This window comes from Podarcis cretensis, assembly GCF_951804945.1.
Source record: "Podarcis cretensis genome assembly, chromosome: 1".
NCBI lineage: Eukaryota > Metazoa > Chordata > Lepidosauria > Squamata > Lacertidae > Podarcis > Podarcis cretensis.
Window position 1 is genome coordinate 31,985,879 of NC_137170.1, and position 27,558 is coordinate 32,013,436.

The 27,558-nt window shown below is 45.5% G+C and overlaps 2 protein-coding genes across 3 annotated transcripts in view; both read right to left on the bottom strand.

Annotated features, from left to right (window-relative positions):
- Positions 1 to 27,558, bottom strand: part of BATF (basic leucine zipper ATF-like transcription factor) — a 78,536-nt gene that overhangs the window by 32,042 nt on the left and 18,936 nt on the right. The gene's annotated exons all lie outside the window — the stretch shown is intronic.
- Positions 1,213 to 21,783, bottom strand: JDP2 (Jun dimerization protein 2). 2 transcript variants are annotated; one of them, XM_079972923.1, is made up of 4 exons: positions 21,592 to 21,783; positions 8,361 to 8,584; positions 3,683 to 3,787; positions 1,213 to 2,373 (listed from the first exon to the last, which is right to left on the bottom strand). In XM_079972923.1, exons 2-4 carry the CDS (start codon positions 8,559 to 8,561, stop codon positions 2,188 to 2,190), a joined length of 492 nt encoding a protein of 163 aa, XP_079829049.1. In that variant the 5' UTR covers positions 8,562 to 8,584; positions 21,592 to 21,783; the 3' UTR covers positions 1,213 to 2,187. The 2 variants fall into 2 exon arrangements, with proteins under 2 accessions (XP_079829049.1, XP_079829048.1); XM_079972922.1 differs by lacking the exon at positions 21,592 to 21,783 and adding an exon at positions 21,150 to 21,539.

Consider the following 27,558-nt stretch of genomic DNA (forward strand, 5'->3'; position numbering starts at 1 on the left):
TACAAAGGGGTCAATAGGCTCTCTGGTTTATTAATTCCAGAGGAATTGCCCTGTTTTGAGTTTCTTGCCGGAATAATGCATGAGTCTCCAGCAGCTTCAAAGACAGACAAAATTATTATGGCATAAGGATGAGAAACCTATGGCCTTCTAGGTGTTGCTGAATGACATCTCCCATCAACCCGACCATCTACTGTAGGGTCTGGGGCTGATGGGAGTTGGGAGTCAAACAAAAGCTGGAAGGCCACTGGTTCCTCATACCTGGGAGTAAGGAAACATTGGACAGTGAGGGCAGATGGAAGTGAAATACAAAAAACAAGTCTGGAACCAGGTTAAAGATATCTTTCCCCTTTTATATACCTACTAACCTAAAATTGCTACCCAGCTGATGACACAGACTCTAGTCCACAAAAGCGAGCCTTGTTCCATAGTAAATGTGCAAATTTCCAGAGGGCTACAAGATTCCCTTTTTGACTATTATGAACAATGGAACACTTGACAATGCAGAAGGCAAAAGGCATTGTGTTGCTTGTGTCCTTCTGGAATTTAACTTAGTAAATGGGCGCCAGTGTGCTTTTCACATACCTGACAGGTGTAAACTTTCCTTCCCGCCTAGGAAGAAAGTATGACATGTGAGCTGCCCTCCTCTCTGCCTCCTGCTGAAGTGAGTCAAGCAGTCCCCACTCCCATACACAGTCACTTTCAGCTTTCCCTGGATTTAAATCTTTTTGACTATTATTTATGCAGGTATAGATATAGGCATAGATATAGCCAATGTGTAACTCCCATCATCCCTGTCCATTGGGGCTGGTGGGAGTGGGTGGGCACGACCCTGGCTACCCCCGGCTAACATGTGCTTAAGGATGCAACAGCACCACTGAGATATGTAAACAACTAAGACTGACAAGGATTTTTCCTTAGTAGCTGGTGTGACTGTGGCCGAAATTCCTCCCTCCTATATCAAAGGGGAGGCATCTGAAGGGAGCACTTGAGACAAAGGGATGGCTGAGGGAGTGCCAGCTCACTTTTCAGCTCAGCGTCCCTTATCCCTCAAGTGAATGACCCTGCTCTCTTTGTAAGCCTCTAGTTCTTAGTGTCGCCACTGCTGCAAATGAGCACCACCTGACTAGGGTCAGGCCATTCCGCCACCATCGACCGACTTCACAAAGTGTACGGGGCAAGATACTGAGCAAAGCAGAAGGCATGAAAGGTAGATAAGTAAAAGTTAACATTTACTGAGAGATACAGGACTGAGTATTATGAAGGAGGACATACATGGATGGACATGGCAGTGGAGCCCATGGGAAGGGCACAGGCCCATTTCCCAGCATGCCGAGGGAAAAGAAGGCCCGTTGCCGAACAAGTAACATACTTGTGGCATATGTATAACTGTGGCATATGTATTTTGTAACAAAGAGACCAGAATAACATACATTTCTATGGGATCACATCTAGTGATTATATAAATCCATATAGAGACTGCTGTATAAAAACAAAACTTTATAAAAATATAAAAAAGTGTAAAAATGTGCATTTTTTAAAAGCATGGCCTGGACAGCTGGGCTGTAAACATTATACTGAGGGTGTGCTTGTGGGGGCGCCTGCGCCACAGTGCCACAGGCAGGCCCAGCGATGAGGCAGGACTTGTGTCAAGTGTTTGCCGTTCTTGGTTTCTTTCTGGGGAGAGCACAGAGGGCAGAGGCAGGGTCCCAAAGGAGCAGAGGCTTGCGCAGCTCAGCCTACTGCCAGCTCCCTCCTACCCTGGTTCTTACTAGTCTTCAAACCTTGTGTCCATGCTGATTGCCAACCAGAAGCTGTAGGGAGAGGGATGGTGGGGAAGCCACAGCGCTACCTCCCAGCATCCCTACCCGCAACACGTTCCAGATTTGAGATGCTCTGCAATGGGTGGGGGGCTGGAAAATCATCCTCCTCTGCAGCTGCCACGCCCCCTTGTGTTGAGCCTTACAACTGCAGCCACAGCTCCCCCTCTGAGCGTTTCTGTTGTGGCCGTTCTCCTCCATCCCCTCTATTTGGTTGGAGTGTGCAATCCCCAAGGAAGCTCACTGTGTTCTGGTTGCACCCATCTCTGGTGTGCAGTCCTTCGTACAGTACATGGAAGAGAGGCGCTCCAAGGTCCCCGGTTTTTGTCTCTTTTTGCCGCCTACGTTCTTTTGGCCCACCAGGCCCCTCTCACTTCTTCTCCAGCTGCTCGAGCAGCGGGTTGGCCTCGTTCTCTGGGGTTTTGACACTGTCTGTCCGCACAATGCAGGTGGGGCGGTGGCGGTTCAGCATCAGGATCAGCTGCTGCCTCTCTTGTTTCAGCTCCTCGATCTGGGCCTTCAGCTCGGCATTCATGAGCTCCAGGCGTTCAGATTCCTAAGCAGGAACCAGAGAGACAAGGGGGGTAATTTTTTTTTTTTTTAAGTTGCTTGACCAATGTGTTCAGAAGCCCCGGCATCACCTGACACACACACATGCAGGGGCCCTTTCCAGCTTCCTTTTGCAGCAACGGGGAGCCGGTGACCCTGCCAACATTGTCGGACTGCAGTTCCCATCAGCACCCGCCTGCATGACCAATGATCACGGGTGAAGGGAGTTGTAGTCCAACAATGACTGCAGGACTGGACTTGTAAAAGGGTATTGGGAAATGATCCATAATGAATTGGAAAAGAATGTTTAGAAGTACTTCCACCTCCCCCCAAAAACCCCCAGAGTCCTTTCTGTTGGGGATAATTCAGACTGAAATCCCCAGGTGTTAAAAAAGGCTATTTATGTATGCTACAACTGCGGCCCGTGTTTCGTTAGCCCCAAAATGGAAAACGAGTGAGGTCCCAACCAAAGAAGAATGGCAACTTAAGTTGGCAGAATATGCACAACTTGCAGACCTAACAAGAGAACAAGAACAACGTACGTTTAAAGACTGGAAAACGTTCATCGAATATATGGGAATTAATTGTGTACAGTGAAAAACGCTGGCAGCATTAAGATAAATTCAACAGTGTAAATAAGTTTTGATGGATGCAATAATGGAATACTGATTGGTATAGTTCTTGTAAAATATGCAGGGATTTATGATATATAAAATGAACCATGGAAAGAGAAGAAGGGAAGTCACCATGGAAAGAGAAGAAGGGAAGTATTTTAAATTGCAGAACAGAAAATTTAATAAAAATTATATATACATAAACAACGACTGCAGGGCCACAGATTCTCCACCTCTGCCTTACTGGATTCGTACCCTAGTTGTTCATTGTTCACATCTCACACAGAGGAGTAAAACAAGAGCTTCCAACGAAATGGGATTTCCTCGAGATATTTTTGCCCATCTTAAAAGCATGCTCTGGGCAAGAAAATGAAGCTGTGGAGAGGCGGAAGTCCTTGTGCTGGCAGTGAGAAAGAGAGGGGGGAGAGGACGGAGGAGGAGGAGGAGGAGGAGGAGTTTGGATTTGATATCCCGCTTTGTCACTACCCGAAGGAGTCTCAAAGCGGCTAACAATCTCCTTTCCCTTCCTCCCCCCACAATAAACACTCTGTGGGGTGAGTGGGGCTGAGAGACTTCAGAGAAGTGTGACTGGCCCAAGGTCACCCAGCAGCTGCATGTGGAGGAGCGGAGACGCGAACCCAGTTCACCAGATTACGAGTCCACTGCTCTTAACCACTACACCATGGAAGATACGGTACTAACCCGCTGCAGAAACTCTGTCCTCTCCTTCTTCTTGTTCCGACACCGAGCAGCTGCTACTTTGTTCTTCTCTCGGCGCCTTTTCCTCCTTTCTTCTTCTTCATCTAGCTAAAGGGAAAGGCACAGGCACACCATTACAACCAGACAAAAAAAGCAGAAAAGGCAATGCAACAGCCTCCTTGAAAGAAGCTCAGGACAAAACCTCGGTACGCGCCTCTTGCGTGTAGCTCTTTGGTTAAGTCCCAGTCTAGGCCTGCAGAACCCTAGCTATAAAACCACAAGGTTGTTCTTCCACAGGCTCCTCTTTTGATACCAAGTCACAGTAGTCTTCCCAGGATTATCTGTTAGGAAAACATTCTTCAAGAGACAGATAAAAGTTCCTGGAAGCTTCAAAGAAGGTTCCAGAGTTTTCTTTAGTGTGTGGGAGTAGCACTGTTGGCGTGACTGGCGTCAGCTGGAGGTGCAAATCAAGGGAGGAAGCTGCAAGCTGCAATTCCAGGACAAGGAAAGCACACACACACACCTTGAGTTTACTGAGCTGGAGAGATATAGAAGGCATGTTTGTATATATTTGTAATAGAAATGCTTGCGTGGCCAGTCAAGAAATAAAGACGCTCTTGACTGAGGACTTTGACTATGGCGACTGTTCTTGTCGTCTGCCTCCGGGGGAATTCTCTGCTATAAACAGTAAGACGAGGTCTTCTCAAGGTGCCACCACACAAGCAGAAAGGGCAGGCGAAGTGTGTGGGTGGTAACCTCCATTACTATTTGCCTTCCCTTCTCAGCTGTGTCGGTGCTTACTACTGCTGCCGCCTTTCAACCTGCTTTTGCCCCTCTGCTGCCCAACGCAGTCAGAATCCTTTATCCTTTATCCCTTTCTGTATTACTGCATTTTTCTGCCAATTATCACCCTGACTTGTGGTGCAATCCCATTCATGTTCATGCAAAATCAGATCCCATGGAGTTCCCAGGTGCATGTGCATAGAATCACAGCCTTGAGGTGCTTTGCCAAAATTGCAGTTTATAGCTGAGTCTGAGGTTTAATCTAGGAGGTGCACTGGCAGGAGCCAGCATAACATGTCCCACTAGTGCAGTGGGATTTGTCCCCCTCTTCCCTGAGTGTGCCCCCCCCAAAAAAATATTGGCTCTGGGCTGTCTCAAGAACCCCCAGGACAGCACATGGGGGAGGAGGGGGGGCAAATCCCATTTCATCGTTCTGTTGGGCAAGCTGACAGACTAACAGAACAATGTTGAATTCCTCTCTCCAAGAGTGCTTTCACACGGAGGCATGCATGTAACACTGACCTACTGACCACAAAATATTTTTTTAGATGTTGCATAATTTTGAATATTAGGGAAGGGATGGAGAACCTGTGGGCCTCCAGTTCCCATCTGCTTCAGCTACCATGACCCATGATCAGGGATGGAGGACCACAGATTCCACATCCCTGGATGAGAATGCCCATATATTTGCAATTCGTTTTCATTTCAGTTCCAACACTGGTACTTGTTATGCCTACCGGCGTGGTTGTTCAAGAGCGAACAGGCAAGATCCCCACTGGCCTTTTCAAAGGCTTTATTATTGGTGCAAAAACATTTACGGCGCAGAACGTCTCAATTCCATGTCTTGCTCAGTCACTAGCAGAATCTGAGAGTGGGCGGTCCTTAAGCTTTCTCCAGCAGAGTAGTCTCTTGACCCCCATCCGACGCCTCCCCTCTCTGCGCGTAAACCTACTGCGCAGAGAGGGCATGGGTAAAGGGGGACCTGCCTCCCCCCCCCCCCCGCTTTCCTCATGCAAGGTGTCTTGGCTCTCTCCTGCATCCTCTGAGCCCTGCATCCCTTCCCCACTAGAGGCGGGGCTTCCCTCCTCCAAGGTGAAAGTGCTGCTTCTCACGATCTTTGGAGGCTCCCTTTAATCAAGCTGCCCTTCCACCTCTCGCCTCTGAGCTGATGGCAGTTCCCTGACAGTACTTAAAGCACTTGCTAATTCGTAAAGAAGTCTTAACCTCTGCTCCTGAACGAAACATCTATTTGGTATCCAAACTCTTGAGGAAAGAGCAAATTAATCTACCTTTTTTCCTCTGCTAATCAAAATAATCATAAATTACACTAACTGTAAAATAAATAATATTCATATTGTTTATTTTAAACCCTTTGCATCTCCAGCAGGCTAGTCCGAGCTTCCTGAATGGCATCAGTGAAGAGTGGCATCATCTGGGCTTCTTGTAGGCTTAGGGATGCTCTCTCCAGACTAGAGCATGGAGCCTCTAGGAACAACAGAAAGTATCCAAGGCTATCAAAAGATTAAGTGATTAAATTTAATTGGCTTAGAAGATAGATTAAATACAAACTACACCATTACCCAAATCCTCAATGCGTGTGCCATTTTGAGGATAACAGAAGAAATGAAAGCTCTCTTGAGGGTGAGAAAACTTATAGTTGCATAAATAAAAGCCATCACTAATTACTTGAAAGAAATACCAACCCTCATCTTTTTATAATAACTTACAAGTGTTAGGAGGGAGACTGGGGGTGGGGCTGAAACTAAAAAGACCACTAGCTTGACTAATTAATGGCTAAGCTTGACTAATAATGCAAGCCTATGCGCACTTACTTGTGAGTAAGTTCCACTGAATGCCGTAGGAATTACATACATGGGATTATCTACAGGGCCATTTTATTACAGTGGTACCTTGGGTTAAGAACTTAATTTGTTCCAGAGGTCCATTCTTAACCTGAAACTGTTCTTAACCTGAGACACCACTTTAGCTAACGGGGTGTCCAGCTGCCGCTGCGCCACCACCATGCAATTTTTATTCTCATCCTGAAGCAAAGTTCTTAACCTGAGGTATATTTCTGGGTTAGCAGAGTCTGTAACCTGAAGTGTCTGTAACCTGAAGCGTCTGTAACCCGAGGTACCACTATATACACATCCTACTCTTCCTCCAAGAAGCTTATGGCAACATGCATGGTCCTCCCTCTCCCCTCTTTTGTCCTCAAAACAACCCTGTGGGGTAGGTTAGGCTGAGATATACATGACTGGCTGAAGCCCATCAAGTGAATTTAATAGCTGAGAGGAGTAGATAGGCCTGAAGCACATCTAAAGAACATGGGTCTCAATTGCTCAAGTTCAACCCACTAATTACTCTGCCATGCTGGCTCCCTCTAGAGCTATTCCGGTACTACTAGCTTACTGTCTGAGGAATCAGTAGAGGTGGTGAGATTTGAATTGGGACTTCCAGGCTCACAGCTCATACTCTTGGCTATGACATTAGCTCTTTAGTGATTAAGCATTTGTTGACCAATCTGACAATTAATTGCAGAAAGCTGGTAGGATGGACCAATATTTCCTTAAAGCAGTTTTGCAATTTCTTGAGAAAGAGGCTGGCACTAAACCATAAATCACGGTTAAGCAAATTAGGCTCTGCATGCAGCTCAAGCTCTTCTGCTTACTCTTCCCTTTCTCCAGAAGAGAAAGAAACCATGCCTGGCTCTGCATTATCTTCAAGCTAACCACAATCTGAAGCCAAGGTTTGTTCTTGGCTCCATGGTGGTGATTTGCTGGAAGAAACAAAGGACAAGGGCCAATTAAGACGCGGCACCAAGTCAAGCCAATCCAGGGCTTGTTTCCCTGCTTGATCAATGGTTTGTTTCCCCACTCGACTTAGGGAGAAGTGAAGTGTGAACTGAATGCACATGCCTGCAGCCTGGGCACACACTAATTTGCTTAACCACAACTTCTGGCTTCTGAACGCAGCCAATGTATGGACCCAAACACACTGAACATGAAATGCAAGATTGTATTAAATAGGTTCACAAGTACCTTTGGGACAAGCCCCCACCTGCCACGTGGCTTTTCGTACAAAATTAAGGCCACGTTCATACCACACATTTAAAGCACCATGACACCACTTTAAACAGCCATGGCTTCCCTCAAAGAATTCTGGGAGCTGTAGTTTGCTAAGGGTACTGAGAGTTGTTAGAAGACCCCTATTCTCCTCCCAGAGCTACAATTCGCAGAGCTCTCTGGGAAGAGGGATTGATTGTTAAACCAACAAGTTCATTAATCAGTTGGTTGTTAGCAGGGAGTGGTAGTCTGATGAATGTAAGGTAGCCTTTCTAATGTTTATCCAGGATGGGAATAAGACGGAAATTGTAGCCAGGTTTCTGCAGCACGCAGTGAGGATCCGTGAATGTTATACAAGAGTATTTTAAAATGTTAGACGCCGATTTTGCCAAGTGATTTTATTGCACTGAACCTTTAGGAATTTTGTCTATATGCCAATAAAGGTTTGAGATTGAGATGAGTACAATTTAAAAAGTAAACACCATAAAATTCATAGCTTCTTATATAAAAAGAACAGTCAGTATAAAAACAGCAGTCAGTAGTGCCCCAGTTTCCAATGGCTGATACCTCAACAACAACAACAACAAGGAAAAAAAGAAAGGTTCAACAAAACTAGAGGTGTGCAGCACACACACATGCCCCAAATCAGCAGCTATGTTTGTTTTCAAAGTTGTACTAGGGGCTAGAGTTACAGTTCATGGTAGCTGACTTGTTCGATTCTCATTTTGGTGGGTGGGTATGGAAAGGCCTGTGAACACCATTCCTTATGGACAGCACAAAGGAATTAGCATACAGAAACAGATGGCACCTGACAGGCCCTTTTTGAAACTCACCTCACTTTTCACTGGCTGGGGCCTCTTGCCCAGTTTAACCTCCAAGAAATGTAGTGGCGAAATCATGGCCCCGATGTTGCGAATGTCAGCATACTTCAGCTCTTCCGCTGTCAAGGTGGCACCAGGCAGCCCTGTTAAGGGGCCAAGGCCAGGCAGAGCGCCAGCTGTGAGGGATGGATCTGGAATCTGCCCGGGCATCATAGCAGGCTATGCAATCCCACAGCCTGGAGAAGAGAAAGAGAAAACCACACATCACTATGGGAATCTGAGCAATGACAATCCAAAAAGGCAAAACAAATCATTCTGAAATCTTAAGGAAAGAGAGTATAGATGAGGAACATGATTTGTCTGTCTCTGCTTAAATATCTCGTCTCAGGAAATGCAAACTATACCACATTGGAATCCTTGCGCACAATGTGGCAGAGATATCTTCCTAGAATGTCACCCAGAGACTTCGGAGGAAAATCAAGGCTAGAGAACCTTTGGCACTCCAGGTGTTGATGAACTACAACTCCCATCCTCCCTAGCCATTGGCCATGTTTGTTGGAGCTGATGGGAGATGTAGCTCAGCAACATTTTGAAGGACCAAAGATTCCCCACCCCTGATCCAGAGGAACATGAAGGATTCTTACCTGCTTCACATGGAAATAGCTATAAAAAGACGACATTCTATCAAGGAGCCAGGTTGACCCAGATAATCTAACATGCAAAGTCATGATAATTAGATATTTGCATATGTTTACGTAAGTCGAGAAGCCTTTATCACTGCTAAGTAAAGGGTGAAGAAGGTCAGTGGACAGAAAAAGAGGTAATTATTGACTCCTATGCCAAAGGGCAATAAAAGCAGCTTTATGAAGTTAACGCTTTAACAGACAGGAGGCAATGATTATCTAATGCAGGACTCAGCAATAATTATGAGCTTAAGGAGGAAGGCAGAATGGCAAGAAAGAAGTTAGCCAGTTAGTTACACAGATTGCTTAAGACTAGTTAGTAGTGCGTCTCTCTAGATAAAACCTGTAAGACAAATGATCAACCTGAATGCAAATGGTAAATATAAGGGCGTCACCACAGAAACAAACATCCTTCCCATATCCTATTTGGTTATGTTGCTGAGAGCAGCCCGCCACAGGAAGATTAGTGATAATTTCTCACAAAATACCACCTTAGATAACTTAGGCTAAAAACCTACAACGAAAACAGGAAGTAAAATAAAAATTAACTTCATGGCCAGGAATAGTGATTCTACGCGGAGACTGAAAAAAACCGCAAAGAATTCACCTGTGATCACAATCTCCATATGAGAAAATGAAAGGGGAACAACTAACTAACTTCCCACATGGAGTGAAAGTTAAGAAACACAGAGTGATGTGTTTTCTTCTTTAGAGAGAAGAAAATTAGTCTGAAAGCATCGCAGGATCTACTTGATAAAAATTAATTGCCATTAATACTATTTGATGTGACTGAGAATACATGCAACACTTTCTAAAGAACATAGAAGAGGTAAGAAAAGTCACATTTTAAGGGTTGCCACTGGGCACTACATATAAATAACATTTCATAGAACCTCAGAACACCGGGCAGAATCCAGCAAAAAATTAAGCACACTGATATGTCATTAGTTTCAATACAGCTCAGGTCAACATACCTCCAGAGTTAAGTACACAAACAACATAATTCTGTTTACTGGAAATAATGAGCAACTAGGTACTTAAAAGATTTGGGGCACAGGCCCATAAAGTACAAAATTGCAAATGCCCATTTAGAAATAATTACTGGAACTGAAATTTTCACAGAAGGCAAACCAAACCCGTCTATCCAATTAACCTCAAATCAAGTATTTTTAATCAATGAATTTTCAACCCTCCATCCCAAATCAGTAGCTCCTTTTCAATTACAACTTACATTGATTACAAACAGGTTTGAAAAAAATGCAGGGTGGATGATAGAAGTAATCAAAGCCTCTTCACAAACACGCTAGTCTAAAAATGGCTTTTACGCCAAAATGGAGATTCAAAAAGTTTGACAGCACGCTAATCGAAGTTAAATAAGCCAAGGTCCAATCAGGGGGTTGGGGTCCAACCCTAATTAATCACTTACACAGATCCAACTCCAAAATTCAATCAATTCCCCTTCAGTTAATTACCCCCATTCAATCTTCATTAACCCTATTAATTAAATTCCAAATAAAACAAAGCAATTGTACAATTCTGTTTGAGCGGGGGATTTCTTATTCTGAGATGAGACTCAAGATGGTAGCCACCAGATGGTGGTGGTCTCTGTCATTTTTTAAATAAATAGTTAACTGAAGTGTCAGCAAACAGACTATTTTCAGGGTCACGTAAGTTGTAAATTTTTGAGACTCACTTTCTTTCTATGCTTGTAAGGTGTTTTAAACATTGTTTTTAACATTGCATTTTCATTGTTGTAACGTGCACTGCAGCTTGAGGATGGAGGGTATGCAAATAAATAATAATAAGTTGATTAATTCATAGATAATTTAAAATCAATACTTTATTGACTAAAAAGCTGTTATCAGTCACTAGATCTAACGCAGCTGTCTCAGCGCAATTCTCTGCATTCACGTTCCAGGGTGTTCAAATACAGCTTGCTCCCTAGTACATGCAGGGGTGGCCCGGCCCGTTTTGCTGCCAAAGTCTCACTTTCCAGGGTCGTGCAACAGCGGCAGGCTTCCTATGAGATCTCGAGATTTTGTGGAGATCTTGCAGGATCTCACCAGAAGCTGCTACCACTGTTTCACCTCGCTTCTCCAGCAGCCACAGCAAGGGCACCCATGGGTGCGCTGTTCTGTGGGATTCTGCCATCTGAGGAGGCTGCCTCTGCTCGCCTGATGGGTGAGCTGGCCCTGAGTTTAGGATTATAGCCTCGGCTTCTTTTTATCAACTGTGTTCATGATAAATACACTTTTGCCCTCTAGAAATCAGGCAATTACTAATTCTACAGACACCACCGTGGGTGTCAAATTGCCGCCTTTCACATTTTGGAATAATCTTCGTATTCCCCAGAACACAAAGCCTAGCGATTTTTGAAGGGTTTTTTGGGGGGAGAGGGGTCCCCCACTTCCCCACATTTGTGTTCTTGTAGCCTTTTAAAAAGAAATAAAAAACTTTTTTAACTTGGGGAAACCTGCTACCTCTCTGATAGCAATCAAACTTGTCTTTATCCAGAATCGTGCAGGTGATCTCCTCCCTCCACTGTGTGCTACTACAGTGGTACCTCAGGTTACATACGCTTCAGGTTACAGACTCCGCTAACCCAGAAATAGTGCTTCAGGTTAAGAACTTTGCTTCAGAATAAGAACAGAAATTGTGCTCCGGCGGCACGGCAGCAGCAGCAGGAGGCCCCATTAGCTAAAGTAGTGCTTCAGGTTAAGAACAGTTTCAGGTTAAGAACATACCTCCAGAATGAATTAAATACTTAACCTGAGGTACCACTGTACATGCACAGTTTACAAACCCTGTCATTTCTCTCTCAACTCTATATACGAGATGTGTGCTTCTTGTATGGGATAACAGTGGCCAGAATCTTAGTAGCAAGAAATTGGAAAAATACAGCAATACCTAACACAGCGGATTGGTAAATCCTAATGATAGAATACCTGCAGCTAGCAAAGACGAGAGGAAGGATTAGAGGCCAAACAAAACAAATAGTCTATAAGGATTGGAGAATTTTTAAAGAATACTTTAAAAATTACGGTATAAAAGGAAACTTCTTGGCAGAATTAGACTGAACCTTGCATTGTATAAATATAAGTTTGTAGGGAAGTTAACAGAAACTATATAAGAAAGATGTAACTGTGGTATAAGATAATCAACAGATAAAGTACAGCGAGACTAATTGGGAGTCATTTTTAATTTCTTGTTTTACAAGTTTTACAATCGTTCACATCATTGGGAGTACAAAGGATGTTAGTTATAAGAATTGTGTTGTTTCACATATTGCTACTGTCTGATTGTCAATTTATAGTTTGTTTATTAGATTGTATGTTTGTTTGCCTGTTTGCTTTCCTGGCATAAATGTATCTATTTTAAAACAATAAAGATATATACATTCAACAACAACAAAAAGAGATGTGTGCTTCTGTGGCAGCTAAGCACACATATAGGGCACAGACTGGATTAAGATGTTATGGGCTGGATACAGCTAGTGGGTCCTGCAAGCAAAAGCCCACACAAGGATCTTGCACCAGGGCTTTTCCCCAAATTCTCCTCCTGCTGCCCCCTGCCAAATTGGCGGGGCGAGGTAGGTGGGTTGGAAAACCCCAGAACAGTGGCTGTGGGGGGTGGGGGTAGGAGAGGGCAGAAGGCAGGTATGTTGACAGCAGGTGGAGCCAGAACCAATGGCAAGCAGACCTAAACACAAAGACAGGCAAAGTCAACTAATTCTGGTTCAAAAGGGCTCATTCAGATTTCCTTTTGCGCTGTTTTCCAGGCACAGGTACGGACTCTAAAGCTGTGTGTCCAAGCGTGTGGTTTTTTTTGTTTCCTGATGCTTTCCCTGGGAAAATCCACGTTTTACCGCTGAATCAGAGCAAACGGCAATCCATGGGAAACCCTACTGCTGTTTGCTTCAATTTAGCAGTGAAACGCTGCTTTTCCCAGGGAAGGCACCAAGCCGAAAATCGGATTCAGAGCTTTAAAGTGCAGGCCTGTGCGTAAAAACAAAGGGAAGTCTGGATGGGCCCTCATTTGACTCATTTTGCCCCAATCCTCCTCTCAGCCGAGTTCTACAAAAGCAACATGGAGGCCAAGGAGGCAAGGTGGATGGGGGTTGGCTGAGCTTGGTGGGGCACTGCCCCACTTGCCCAATGGGCCCTTCTCCATTGAGGAGTCTTCCTTTATGCTCCCTCAGGACAGAACTCTGCAGTTTTACGCTTAGCATTCTGGGAAATGCCTGGGAAAAATGAGATGCCACGTTAGCGAAATCAGGAGGAGATATGATTTGCAGTAAGCTAACCTTTCCACTAGAAAGTAAGGCGAGGTGAGAAAACGCTGTACAGTGGTACCTCGGGTTACATACGCTTCAGGTTACAGACTCCACTAACACAGAAATAGTGCTTCAGGTTAAGAACTTTGCTTCAGGATGAGAACAGAAATCGTGCTCCGGCGGCACGGTGGTAGCAGGAGGCCCCATTAGCTAAAGTGGTGCTTCAGGTTAAGAACAATTTCAGGTTAAGTACGGACCTCTGGAACGAATTAAGTACTTTAACCGAGGTACCACTGTACTTGAATTCTGGGCCTGTTCAAAACTCCTTAGACACATTGTTAACGTCTCACATTCCTTACAGAGAAACTCGCACAAATTAGGGAGTGGGGGGGATGAATATGACCAGGGTCTCAGCTACATTAGTCAAAAACAGTGTTTTGAATGAGTTATAAACATGCAACGCCAGATGGTGCTGGAGAGGGGGAAAAAAAATCTGTGGTTTTCCATAGCGTGTTTTTATCTTTTGTTATAACGATTTCATTTCTGACTTATTTATAACGGGCTTTTCCTGTGTGTAGACCCACCCCAGGTTTCAGGGCATTTTTGTAATCTGCCTAGAAACATCAAGCCCTTAATTAATTATGTGGTAAAACAAGGAAGGGGGCTGGAATGCATGTGTGACTCTTTCCTGCCAGCGGAAATGCAGGGCCTGCTTCCTGTAGAGGAAAACTGAGAATCTTGATTTGCCTCAGATGTCTGTTCACTTTCGCTAGGTTGGCAAGAGCAAAACACACACACACACACACACACACACACAGTATCTCACAACCTGCCATATTGGCAATTTTAAATAACTAAAAAGAAATTAAAATGTGTGGGGGAAAGAAAATCTGGCCATAAAGGAGGTCCAGAGTTAATTCACAGTCCATTGCTTCTGCCATATGGTAGGCAGTTATTAAGATTAGCCCACTTACATCTTGGTTTGTATAGCATGAAGCCTGCTAAGGACAGTAGGAGTGTGTCATATATCAGGCCAGACTAGTTGTCCATCTTGCCTGCTTGTGACGGACAACAGCTCTCTAGGATCTGAAGGAAAGGAAGGTCTTTCACATCACCTGCTAGTTAGGGCTCAATACATTTTGTCACCTGAGGCAAATCACAAAATGGCGCCCCTCTCCCTGCCAGGGAAGAAGCAGTAAGTGAAGAGCTACATCGGGAACAAGGAGGGAATAAAAATTGACATCAGGATCTGCTGTCCCTGTTGATTCTGCCGCCTGAGGCGGTTCTTTCACCATGCCTCATGGGTGGGTCAGCTCTGCTGCCAGCCGATCCTTTTAAAGGTGATGTCCAGGATTGGAGCTGGTTTCTCCTAACAGCAAGGCAAGTGCTCTACCACATATTCAGTGACAAAGCACCTTCTTTGCAAGCAAAAGTTCTCAAAAGTTTAATCCCCAGCATCTCCAGGTAGGATTGGGAAAGATTCCTGTCTGAAAACTTGGGAGAACAACTGCCAGTCAGTGTTGACAATATGGAACTAGATGGACTCAATATAAGGGCAGCTTTCTACGCAATCCCTATGGGATGGCAGCTGATTTAAAGCACATCTGAAGCCTGCCTGTGCTTTTCTTACCAAAACTGCCTTTTAAAACCTCTTCATGAGGCCCTGGATTCCAGAATGCATTCCTGCTGTGGAAATGCCATTTTAAAAAGTGGTTTTGAATGGAAATACAGAGGCGGGTTCACCTCATGCCTTCCTTTCAGTTGTGTCCCTCTCCACCTTTACAGCAATCTGGCAGCAGATTCCTTTCTGGCACATGGACCTGTGGCTGTCATGTCTATTTTGGCCCCAAGAGGATCAACACACACACCTCTGATAGAAAAGCCCATTTTGGAGGCAACAAGTCTTTTAATAGAGTATTGCCCACAAACAGAATCATCTGGAGGCAGAAAAATACGAGTATCCCCTTTCCAGGTTAGAATTTATTCTGGAAGTGAATGGTAACTTTTCCAGTGTGTGAGGAGAAAATTTTAATTTAAATACTCTCATATTTTTTTTAATGGCCTCTATTATTGTTGAATTATTAATGGTATTTTTATGCCACCCTTTCTCATAATTGAGCTCAGGGCAGATGGAACCTCAGAACCTCCAAGTCGCCTAAGTTTCAGAACAGATTTTGTTGCTCACCTTGCTAACTCAGGCCTAATTCATACTTACCTGGGCTTAGGAACCTGTCGCCCTCTAGATGAAAGTTGGGAGTTCAAAATCATCTGGATGGCCACAGACTCCCCCATGCCTTCTGTAGAACATTTGCACACATTGGAGTAGCAAGCACATATTCCCCCTATTGGAGCACATGCACGATCTCCCTCACCCCTCTTCTCTATTGGAAGAGAATGGTTGCACAAATGTCTGAAGCCACCAGAACCAGCCCTCCACATTGGCCAAGTCTATGTGTACAATGGAGGGGAGAACATGCCTACCTGCAAAGAGGTAGGTGAGTGTTCTTCAAATTGGGGTCCTCAGCTGTTGTTGGACTACAACTCCCATCATCCCTAGCTAGCTGGACCAGTGGTCAGGGATGATAGGAGTTGTAGTCCAACACCCGCTGCTGACCCAAGTTTGAGAAATATTGATAGACCTTAGTTTACTTTTCAGTGTTTATCAACCGCTTTCTACCTCATCTGCATCCAGAGAAGGAGGCCCTTGCCTACCAAGCTTCATGCCAAATAAATCTGGGGCTGGCTCAGGGGTTTTCTGTTCATTGCTAAGGCAGAGGGTGGATACTTATAGCAGATTAGGAGCTGGAGCCAATATTCACTCCAAGATTTACAGGCCTCAGACCCAGCTGCGACATAAGGAAATGTGCTCATAGGTACAGAAAGCCACCAGGTTTCAGATCCTACCACCATTGCTGCCATGACATATAATACCTTAATGCAGTCTTCTTGCCTACAGGAGTTCTCCAAGGCCGTTCCTTCTATCTAGAGCACAGCCAGCATTGTACGATGTCCTTATCGGACATCTTCCCAGGCTCCCCAAAGCCTCTCAAGGTCTCACTGCTAACACCTGGAGCCTCCTGGTCTTCCTTGCTGTGGTTGCCTGTTCATCTGGCATCTCCAAGAATGAAAGCAGTGACAAGAGTGAGGCAACTGGAACAACAACATTCTCCTCTTGTCTACTTTCCCGGCCTCTGGAAGGGCCTAGTTGGAGAGCAGCGGTGATACTGGCAAGAAGGAAGCATCTGGGGACATTTCCCTAAGAGCCATCCGAACTCTGGAGCCAAAAGTAATGTAGAGGACGTTTCTTCAAGGCCTTTTAGTTAAATGGTTGGAAACAAGTTACTTCTAGGTTTTCTTGACTGATGAAGTTGAACACATTAACAGAAGAACACAACATTTTGGAGGTCCTAGGTTGCAAGGTGGTTAGATTGGTCTCAACTAGGGCCAGGGCCTTTTCAGTACTGGCCCTTGACTTGGTGGAACACTGTCACAAGAGACTAGGGCCCTCCGGGACTTGACATCTTTCTGCAGGGCCTGCAAGACAGAGCTGTTCCGCCTGGCCTTTGGTTTGGACTCAGTCTGACCCTTATGTTGCCCTCCCCTTATGGTCTTGATCTATCGGCTACTTTTAAAATGCATTTTAAATTGCATTTTAACCTGTATTTTAAATTGGCTTCTTTCTTCTTCTTCTTTCCCCCATGTTTTTACTGTAATTTTTTTGGTGTTAGTGGCTGGGGAGGGCGGGGTATAAATAAAATTTATTATGATTATGATGATTATTATTAGATCAGGCCAATGGCCCATCTAATCCCGCATCCTGTTCTCACAGCGGCCAACCAGATGCCTGTGGGAAGCAGGATCTGAGTACAAGAGCCCTCTCCCCTCCTGAGGTTTCCAGCAACTGGCATTCAGAAGCATTACTGCATTATTGCCCAGCCCAGCCCAGCCATCATAGCTAGTTGCCATCAATCACCTTCTTCTGTCTAATCCTCTTTTAAAGCCATCTAAGTTGGTGGCCATGACTGGCTCCTGCAGAAGCGAGTTCCAAAGTTTAACCACGTGTTGTGTAAAGAAGTACTTTCTCGCATCTGCCTTGAAACTTCCAAGGTTTAGCAGCATTATTTCAACACCAGCAAATATACGAGCTCGGCCTAGGATGCCAGCAAAGGAGGGAGGAGGACAAAATCCTAGGGGTGGGGGAGCACCAGGTTGTCTCTTCGGCAGGTAGTGCCATCTTACTTGAGCTAAGAACATTGTGATGCAGACCATCCTGCAATGAGGAAGTTGCAAGCATTTGTGAAAGGGATGAGATATTCCCTGTGGGCAATAGCAGCATAAAATGTCAGAGGTTACAGGGCAAAAGGCAGCCAATTTGCATTTCATTTCTCCAGGAATTTCGTTAAACCCTCCAGTGCACGCCAAGTAATCCCCAGACAGCCAACTGTTGCCCCTCGCAAAAAAATAAAAGGGCGGATTTGGACTGCAAGCCCTATGTCCTGTCTCCCCCACCCACGCAAATGGGCATTTTAAACTGTCAGGAACTACACAAAGAATCTGACATCCTAACAACTGGTATCCCAGACGCCCCCACAGGCTCGCAGAGTCCCAGTGGAGATATCTGGCAAAAGCCTGCAGATAATTTTCATGCAGGCTTCAAGAAACAAGTTGAAAAATTCCTAGCCTGACTCAGTGAAGCATTTGTCTCTGCTAAGCTCTCCAAGCCCCAACACACACACGCACACACTGAGAGAGTTTGGCAGTGGTTGTGTTCCAGGGCTGGTAATACAAGCCATGAAGCAAGCTGCCAAGACAAGCAACAGAATGAGCCAGGCCCCATTTCATTGGCCACCATACGTTGCATATGGCCCTGGAACCAGCCAAGAGAGTGTTCTCACCCACCTTGAGGGCATAGGAGACCCTGTGTTTTCAAATACACCTCCACTGGGCCTTCATTAAAAGGAAAATGGAAACATAATGTGGCTCTTGCTTGCTCTTTTCTCTCTCTCTCTCTCTCTCTCTCTCTCTCTCTCTCTATTTCTCCTTCCTCTCAATTTGATCTCCAACCTATTTCTCTACAACCAGAGGCAGAGAGTGGAGGAAAGAGAGAGCTGCTGTATAGAGTGGAGCAGAGGATTGTGGCTTGAATTCCCACTTTATGCCTGACTGCTAAAGCGAGCTGAAGACTGCCTCTGCTTGCTTAAGACTCAAGAGACTCCCTTCCTTTGCAGGTTTAAGAGAACTGGAAGAAGAAGGAACATCCATTGACTAAGCACATTTGCAACACCTGGGTAGCAAAACTACAAGAGCTCAGACGGAGCGGAGATCAGTTCCTTTTGCATTATCACATTGCGCAGACCAATGAAGTGAAGAGGAAAACAAGCTGTCTGCAGAAGAGAGGCATGTTGCAAAACAGAATGAAAATCCCTTGGTCCCAGTCATCAACAAAAAAAAACATACTGCAGTACTTAAGAGAGCCTCCCTCCAACCCTCCAGATGGAACGACTGCCCTCCCATCCTCTGACTATTGGCCATACTGGTCTGAGACGGATGGGAGCTGGAAGTCCAAGTCACCAGGCTGGGGAAGGTTGTCCTAAGCCAAAATTATGCACTTGTTATTATTTGCCATTTGTGGATCTGGGCCATATATTCATCTCAGTGCATTCATCTCCATAATCATCAGCAAGACTGCTCTATGTGCATAAAAACCTTGCTGACTCAGACTCTCCTTTAAAGCCTAAGAAACAATTTCCTGGGTCATATCAAAAGGCCCATCTAGTTCATTCAGTTTTTCTGTAGCAGCCAATGAAACACTGACAAAAAAATTGGCTGTCCCAGGAAGATGTGCCTCATGCAAGTCTGCAAAACCATAACCTATATGCCCTCCTTAACATGCCAGAGAAGGTGTGGCTAAAGTAACAGACTTGCCCAAAGCTGTGAAACTTGAAAGCTTGAGAAATTGCTTTTGTAGCTCCTCTAGGCAGCGCCTAATCCTACTGCCTCAGATTAAGTAACAGCAGGGCATCCAAGGATGGCCCAGCCCCAGAGGCGAAACATCTACTCCCACTATCCATTCAGCTTCACACAGATCGGCAAATAGAGGGGGATGGCAGGAGCCGATAACAGGAACACACAACAACAGTGACAACAGAACTGTACAGGAGAGCAGGCACTTCTACATTGTTCCTTATTATATGGTCAGTGTACATGACTTACCCTTCCCTATCTGCAGCCCCCTGGGCAAATTCAACATGCTCATTGTCTGAAGTCTTTCCCATACTGTTGTGGGAACAGAAAAGCCTCCACCAAGCCCATCAAAACTGTCTGCACTTGTGTCTGTGTTCCCTGCCTGTTGTAGCCAGCCTACAGAGCCCACCTTTATCGAAGGCTCCTGGGGGAACTGCTGGGGGAGTGAGGGCCTTGTGGGCTTCTCTGGCATCTCAGTAAAGAGTGTGGCTGGGGACAGGGCAAACAAAACTGAGCAAAAAATGGGAAGGAAGGCAAGAGGTGAGAGATGTGGGGATGCAGAGGGGTGGGGAAAGAGGAGGGGCAGCAAAAAGTGACAGGAAATAAACTGTGGTTGTGCAGAATAAGAGAGGGTTCCCCACATTAAGGGTGCAAAAGAGACAGGGGAGACAAAAAGGGATTAACAGCAAATATGTTAAAAAGAAAACATTAGAACTACACCAAAAATATGTTTTTCTACAGTGTGGCTGTCTTCACTTAGTTAACATCAAGCAGCTCTTGAAGTAATCCAGGTTGCACCCACCAGTCACCTCTGACCTGCGGCACCTTATGCATGCATGTGCACATGATCAAGCTTGCACACCCACACACCCCATGCCCCCTTCTTGCAGCATACTCTCATCCAGGGATGAGGAGGTTTGATCCTCCACAGACTGGGCTACTGCACCCTTCATCCCTGGGCACTGACCACACTGGCTGTCACTTGGAAGTCAAACAACATCTGATTCTTAATCTCTGGGTTATGGGTTCGAGCCCCATATTGGGCAAAGATTCCTGCACTGCAGAGGGTTGGACTAGATGACCCTCGTGGTCCCTTCCAACTCTACAATTCTATAACGTGTGGAGGGCCAGTTTCCTTAGCCATGCTCCAGTCCAGCCTTTCCCAACCTGGTACCCTCCATACATTTTGGACCACAACTCCCATCATCTGGAGGGCTCCGGGTTGGGAAAGCCTGCTCCAATCTACCTACTGATTATTTTAAGATCCTCCTACATAGGCCTTGGTGCATCAAGTTTTATTAGTCTACCTTCAGGCCCTTTTCCAGCCCAAGATTCTGGGTCACAATGAGGTGCTAGGAGAGCACCGAAGGAGAAGCCAGCAAGGGAGAAAACTTCCGACGGATCCTTGCGGTTCCTACACAAACATCCATGCTGTAATAACTCCGCATCAATTAATCCAGAGTAACTACAGCCCCGCGGTTCTGCCTTCAATCACGAAAGCCATCAGATCATGTTACAATAATTCCCCAATTGCCCCACAGAATGCCCTGGAGCTGCAAGGAAGTCCCGCTCTTTAGTCACCCGGACTATCAGAAGGGCAGGACGGCCAAAGGCTGTGGTAAGGCTCGCGCAATCCGGTAACGAAAGGACCCCGGCCGATGCGTAAAGGCTGCGAGCCCCGGGAGAAGCTTGCGCTCCACGCGCGCGCGGCGTTCCGGAGCAGAGGCAGGCCCAGCCGGATCAGCCCCAAGTCAGGTCCGAGGATGATCGCAGCCCTCGCGCGCGGCCAGCCCGGAGCACCGCCTCCGAGAGAGAGCTCCCGCGGTCCCGAACCCCGCGCCCGCCCGCCCGCCCGCCCGCCCGCCCCATCTCCGTACCCACCGAGCTGGCGGCAAAGGTGCCCCCGGGGCCCGGCTGCAGCGGGAGGCGGGTTGCGCGCTCAGCTCCCCTGCAGCCGCCCAGCTCCGGGAGCGGCTGTCGGCCTGTCTCTGCAGGCCCGTCGTGCCGAGCGCAGTCCGGTCCCGGGAGGTGTCTCCGCGGCCCCGGGGACGCCTGGGCGGCTGCAGCCCCCGCTGCCGTCACTGCCAGTCGACTCTCTCCCTCGCCGTCCCTCCCGCAGGCTCTGTCGGACGGCTGGGTGGGTTGCATCAGCCCCAGTTATATAGCGGCCCCTGGGCTGCGGGGAGGGGTCGGGAATGCGGAACCGGCCGGGCTGCCAGCTCCAGACGTCAAGGTGGGAGGAGAAGAGGGGACCGCAGAGGAGGAGAGCGCAGGCCGGGGGGGCGGGACCACTTGCACGGGCAACGCGCGGAGGATCGCTCGCCTGTTCCCGCCGCTGCCTCCGACTTCCCTCCTTGCAGAAGACAAGAGGCCGAAATGGATCTCAGCCCCGGAACCCCTTTTCAGAGCCGGGGATCAGCGGCGCAGACGCAAGCCAAGGCATACATCACGCGAGTGGGCGACTCTGAGCATGTGCAGAATGCCTGCCTGCAACTTTTCGTTGCGTAACATAGCTGGGGAAAGGCGGCGAGAGGGCTTCCAGGTCAGAGGGCGTGACTTCCAGGCGGGCTTCAACCTCAGGATCTCCTTCCCTTTTTTTTAGAAAGAAAGCGCGGGGCTGGGGAAGGGGCGGCCGGGGTGCTTCACTAGTGGCTCATGGTGATGATGCAGCGCAAGTCTTGGTCTTCATGGTATGGATGACAGCACGGAGGTGGTTCGCCATCCAACCAGAAAACACAACACGCAATTTTGAGCGCCAGTGTGATGCCAGGAGACAAGCGCAGCCAAGGGATAGGAAAAAGATATATGTCCTACAGGGCATGTCCGGAGCAAGATGCTACACAGATCAGGAATAGGGAACCTGTCGTCGTCCATCTATTGTTGGATGGCAACTGCCATCAGCCGCTGCCAGTACGGCCAGTGGTCAGGGATGATGGGAATTGTAGTCCAAAGTCTGACCAGCCAGAGGTTCCGTACCCTGTTATAGATTATCCAGAGGTTAGCCTCAAGGTGTGCTTGATAGCAAAGAAATCAGGAATCTGCGGTTGTTTGTTTTTTAAAAAAACGTTTTTGTTGAGTTTTAAACAAATAACTAACATGTATGTGAACAACCATGTAAAAGTTGAATATAGGAATCTGCAGTTCTGGTTCCATGTCTAGGCTAGTGGTAGGTCCCTGCACCTTTCAACACACTTTTAATATTGAACAATCTACATGCATTAGGGGACTTGCATTGCATTTAAATTTATAGTGACTTATCTCAAGAGCAAAGGCCCATCTTGGCCAGGCTCCTGTTCTCACAGTGGCCAACCAAATGCTGTGGAGCTCCTCACAACCCCTTGTAGTTTAAACCACCTTGAAGAACTTGGTATTATCAGTAAACTTGGCTGCCTCACTGCTCACCCTTAACTCGAGATCATTAATGAACAAGTTAAGAAGCATGGATCCAATAATGATCCTTGGGAGACTTTCTACCAGCCATTAGGAGAACAGTCTATTTATTCTTCCTGTTCCTTAACCATAAGAGGACCTCTCCTTATACCATGGCTGCTAAGATCCAGTGTGGTGTAGTGGTTAAGAGTGGTAGACTCGTAATCTGGGGAACTGGGTTCGCGTCTCTGCCCCTCCACATGCAGCTGCTGGGTGACCTTGGGCTAGTCACACTTCTCTGAAGTCTCTCAGCCTCACTCACCTCAGAGTGTTTGTTGTGGGGGAGGAAGGGAAAGGAGATTGTTAGCTGCTTTGAGACTCCTGAAGGGGAGTGAAAGGCGGGATATCAAATCCAAACTCTTCTTCTTCTTCTTCTTCTTTGGGTAGTGATAAAGCCAGATATCAAATCCAAACTCCTCTTCTTCTTAAGCTTATTCAATATATTCAGTAGTACTCAAGAGAACAGGATGCTGGAGGTACTTTACTGGAGCATTTTGAATGCCTGTGGGCTTCCCCAGACAGCCTGCCTACTGAGCATTCATATTGACTTGCTTGCACAAAGCTTACACAAAGATTAGACTATGGTGAGTCTTTATGGAGCATTTGTTCTGATTTGTTTGTGGGCAGGTTACACAACAACCAACATTGATCCTAATTTGCTTGTGGTGTTTGTGCCTCTTCCCATTAATCATTCATCCACCCCACAGCTTTCAATGCATTTCCCGTCACTTTCCTAGTTGCAAAAGGCAATTTTTTAAAAAGTGGATAATTAATTGCACACATTTAAATTTCTGGTATGCACTTGAATCCCTCCCCCAAAATACTAGCATTCTAGAGAAAACCTAAGTACACATAGTCAACTTAATCACCTCTATATGTTTGTTGACACTCTAAAAAAAAACCAAACAACCCTCTAAGGCTAAAAAACCCCTCAAAAAGATTAGTGAGACAAAACTTACCCTTGCAGAAATCACGCTGGTTCTGCTTCAGCAAGACTTATTCTTCTGCATGTTTGTTAATCCTTTAACAATGCTTTCCACTAGTTTACCCAGAACAGTTATTAAGATAACTGGCCTGTAATTTCCCGGACTCCCCCTGGATTCCTTTTTAAAAATTGGTGTTATATTGGCCACTTTCCAGTCCTCAAGTATTCACCTATCTTGCCTCATTCCTGTCTAGTTTAAGTGATTTCCCCCCTTCACTCTATTTCCAATTACAGTGGTACCTCGGGTTAAGAACTTAATTTGGTCTGGAGGTCCGTTGTTAACCTGAAACTGTTCTTAACCTGAGGTACCACTTTAGCTAATGGGGCCTCCCGCTGCTGCCGCCGCACAATTTCTGTTCTCATCCTGAAGTAAAGTTCTTAACCCGAGGTACTACTTCTGGGTTAGCGGAGTCTGTAACCTGAAGCGTTTGTAACCCGAGGTACCACTGTATATACACAGCACTGGATGTCACCAACGGTCCCCTGGCAAACATGACAGAAATATTCCATGTGCACAACCCATCTTTGGACCTTCTAGTGAGGAGAGTTCAGGAAGTTAACACAGGGAGCTGTTCCTATGTCATAAACTTGATTGGTTTGTGTACTTGAGGCTTGAAACCCTCAACAAAAAAGCAAGCTCTGTATATCTCTGGTGCCTCCTCCGGGCACATTTTAAACATATATTGTTTGGGCCAGATTTCAGTAGCTAGGCCTAGACAAGCATGGGGAATTTTGCTTTTTTTTAGAAGAGCGATTTCTGTGTGGGTGTAAATATGCAAAGGACAGATTATATTTGAGATGCATTTATCTCCCTTCCATATCCCCTCCCCCTTTCATCATCACCCTTACCAGCTCCAACCTGGGAAGTGTGTAGCTAGGCTCCATCAACAGACACTGCAGGCCCAGTGTTTACATTTTTATTCAGGATCAGGATATAGGTATCATGATTAAAAAGGCAGCCTCAGCAAAAATTATTTGTTAAAATGAATTTCTTATTTGAGGGAGGGAAATTAGACAAAACAAAACACATAAATAACCATTTCAGAACATTTGAGGGCCAATCCTCTTCCCAATAAATTGTGCATTGGATTGTACCGTAACATTTCAAAACTATAAAACATGTATATACATTTTTAAAATGACATAGACTAAAAAAGACAGTGGAAATCTGGAATCTATTTCTACAGAATGAGAATCAAAGCGCATATAGGTTAGTTAATCCCTTCGTTCTGTAGCTTTTAGCCAGAATATAATCCCCTTTCCCAAATCGCCTTTCAAATGAAGCAAGAGGCACCCTAGTCATATGCATATTCCATAAGCCATCTTGCTGAAAATTGCATAAATATTCTGTCTTTCTACGGGTGTGTGATCTGCAGCCTTCGTTTGTTTGCACGATGGTCAAAAAGCATGCTCCCTATCCTAGGAGCAGAATAAGGTTGCAGCGTGAGAGGAAAAGGCCAGTTAGGCAATGGGAAATTGAAACAGATGGGCACTCATTTAGGGCCAGGATCAGAAAATCATGCAAATACTTGTTAAGATCAGAACTTGAGCAGATGCTTAACAGATACTGCTTTTTTTGGGGGGGGGGCGGATATCTTGCGGCTGAATGTTACAAATTGTGGAATGGGGTCATATCAGTCCCCTTCGAACCCACCTCCACTGCCATTTTGCCCTTACCAGCAATCATTGATGGCTGGGCCATTGGAGCTAATGGGCTACTGCCCCACCAGCCTCTGCCCTCAGCCCCACCTCACTGCCTTTTAACTTCAATCCATGGGGTGGCCCTGGCTGCTAGCCTCCTCTGTCTCTAAGAAGATGGGGAGAAAGTTGGCTCTGTCTGTCATTGGCTCTGGTTCCATGTAATGTGGAGCTACCTCCATCATACCAGCCCCAATGGGCACCTACAATAGTACAGTAATGGGGCCAGACCAAAGTTCAACAAGGAAGTACTATTTAAAAAATAAAAATATAGACTTGACTGTATTCCCCTCATTTTCAGTATCATTCTAAGTGATAAGGGGAGTGGTTGAGAGTATGAGTCTTTGGCATCCATTTCTGAAAGGATGGGGCTCTCCAGATGTTGGACTTCAACTCCCATCAGCTCCAGACCAATGGTCAGGGATGATGGGAGTTGTGATCCAACAACATCTGGAGGGTCAGAGGTTCCCTTTTCCTGCCTTACTGAGTGTTGTTTTTTAGCTCCCACATCTTTAGCTCATTCTCTGCTGGGACAGGAAGCTCTCCTTCCCAGTTCAGGTTTTGGTTTATGCAAACATGAAGGAAACACGGCGATTTTATGGGCATCGTTCTGTTTGGTTTAAAAGAGTAGTAAGGATCCATCAATTACCCAACATTTCACCAGCAGGCGAAACTTTACTGAAAGGCAACATCAATGAAAGGGTGGGAAATTGGAGGGCAAACAAACTATTCCTTTGGAAAGAAAAGTCTGTGATTGCAGAGGCTGCATTTATACCGACTGACAAAGAAAAATTACCATTCGCCCAAGGTCAAACCAATTGGGAATAGTCAGGAGTTTCAATGCGTGAACAACAGGCTGGGAGTGGGACAAAAGCTCTCTTCCATAAAATATCACCAAAAGCAAAATTTTATCGACTTTTTCCTTCTCCAGTGTTATTATTATTAAATGCATTTTTGTTTTGTCTGGATGACAAAAAGCTCAAGTGGTGGGTGGTGGTGGAGTGAGATGAAACATCCTGAAGAAATAAAAAGATATAAAGAATGTATGAAGATCCTATTTCATATTGGGGAAAGTGCTTATGGGGGACAAGGGAGAATATTAAAATAGGCAGTAAGCGCTAGGAATAATTCATTCGTACACATTTGAATTGTAGTAAATTCCACTGAGCACAAATTTCCCTCCAAGTACACATGCATAGAATTGGACCATAAATCATCAAGAAACATAGCATAGTATTTCCAGTGTATTTGACAGATGCACACATAAGTTTTGTAACTGAAATGCTAGGTTATATATCTTGACGACTAAATAATGTGTGTATATTCTTAAGCCTTTGTTCCGCTCATTCTGCTCCTCTCCAAGTATTGGTTATATTACTTGTTATGTCATTGCTTTCAGTTAGATTGCAAATCCTTTGACCGAATGATGTACCTACCTGTGGCAGCACTGCCCTCCCACCCAGCTTTGTTTCCTCAGTGGTACTGCAGTTATTACGATTCAGCTCCACCCATTCCAACCACGATAAACGCAGGATTCCAAATGGCGATTAGTGTTCTAAAACCCCTGGAATCCAACTGCACTATAAACAATGTCTAGACAATGTCAGCATTCTGACCAAGAAAGATTTCCACCACCACTGGAAAAATTATGACAGCAAGTCAGATGGGAATTAGGATGAGCATCACATGTGACTGAGTCTGCTTCATTCATAGATAGTGATGATCACTAAAATGCTGACAGCCTTACCTCCTTTATTGGTTTACTGTAAATATATAATAAATACAACTTCTTTCTTTAAATCACTTAATATGCATCATTTCCAGACAAAGTCATCTGAAGGTGGTTTACAAAAGAAGATTATTTCATGTGCATTGCACAATAATTTATCTTCAGGTGCCTTTCATTTTTTATTTTATTTAAAAGCATTTAGATGCCGTTTAATATTTAAAACATCTCTAAGCAGTGTATATTGGAAGAACATTAGGCTTCCAAATCATTTGCAGAACAGTCCACTTGCAGTGCTTCCAAGCCAAACTTCAGGTGATCTTCCTTCTTTCTATCCATTCAACTGTGTCAATCCATCAAATATATAATTTCCCCCAAAATTTCTCCCCACCCCCAGAAAACCCATGAGGGTGGGGATGTTCCTTTCCCATGGCTTCAAAATTTCCAGAAAT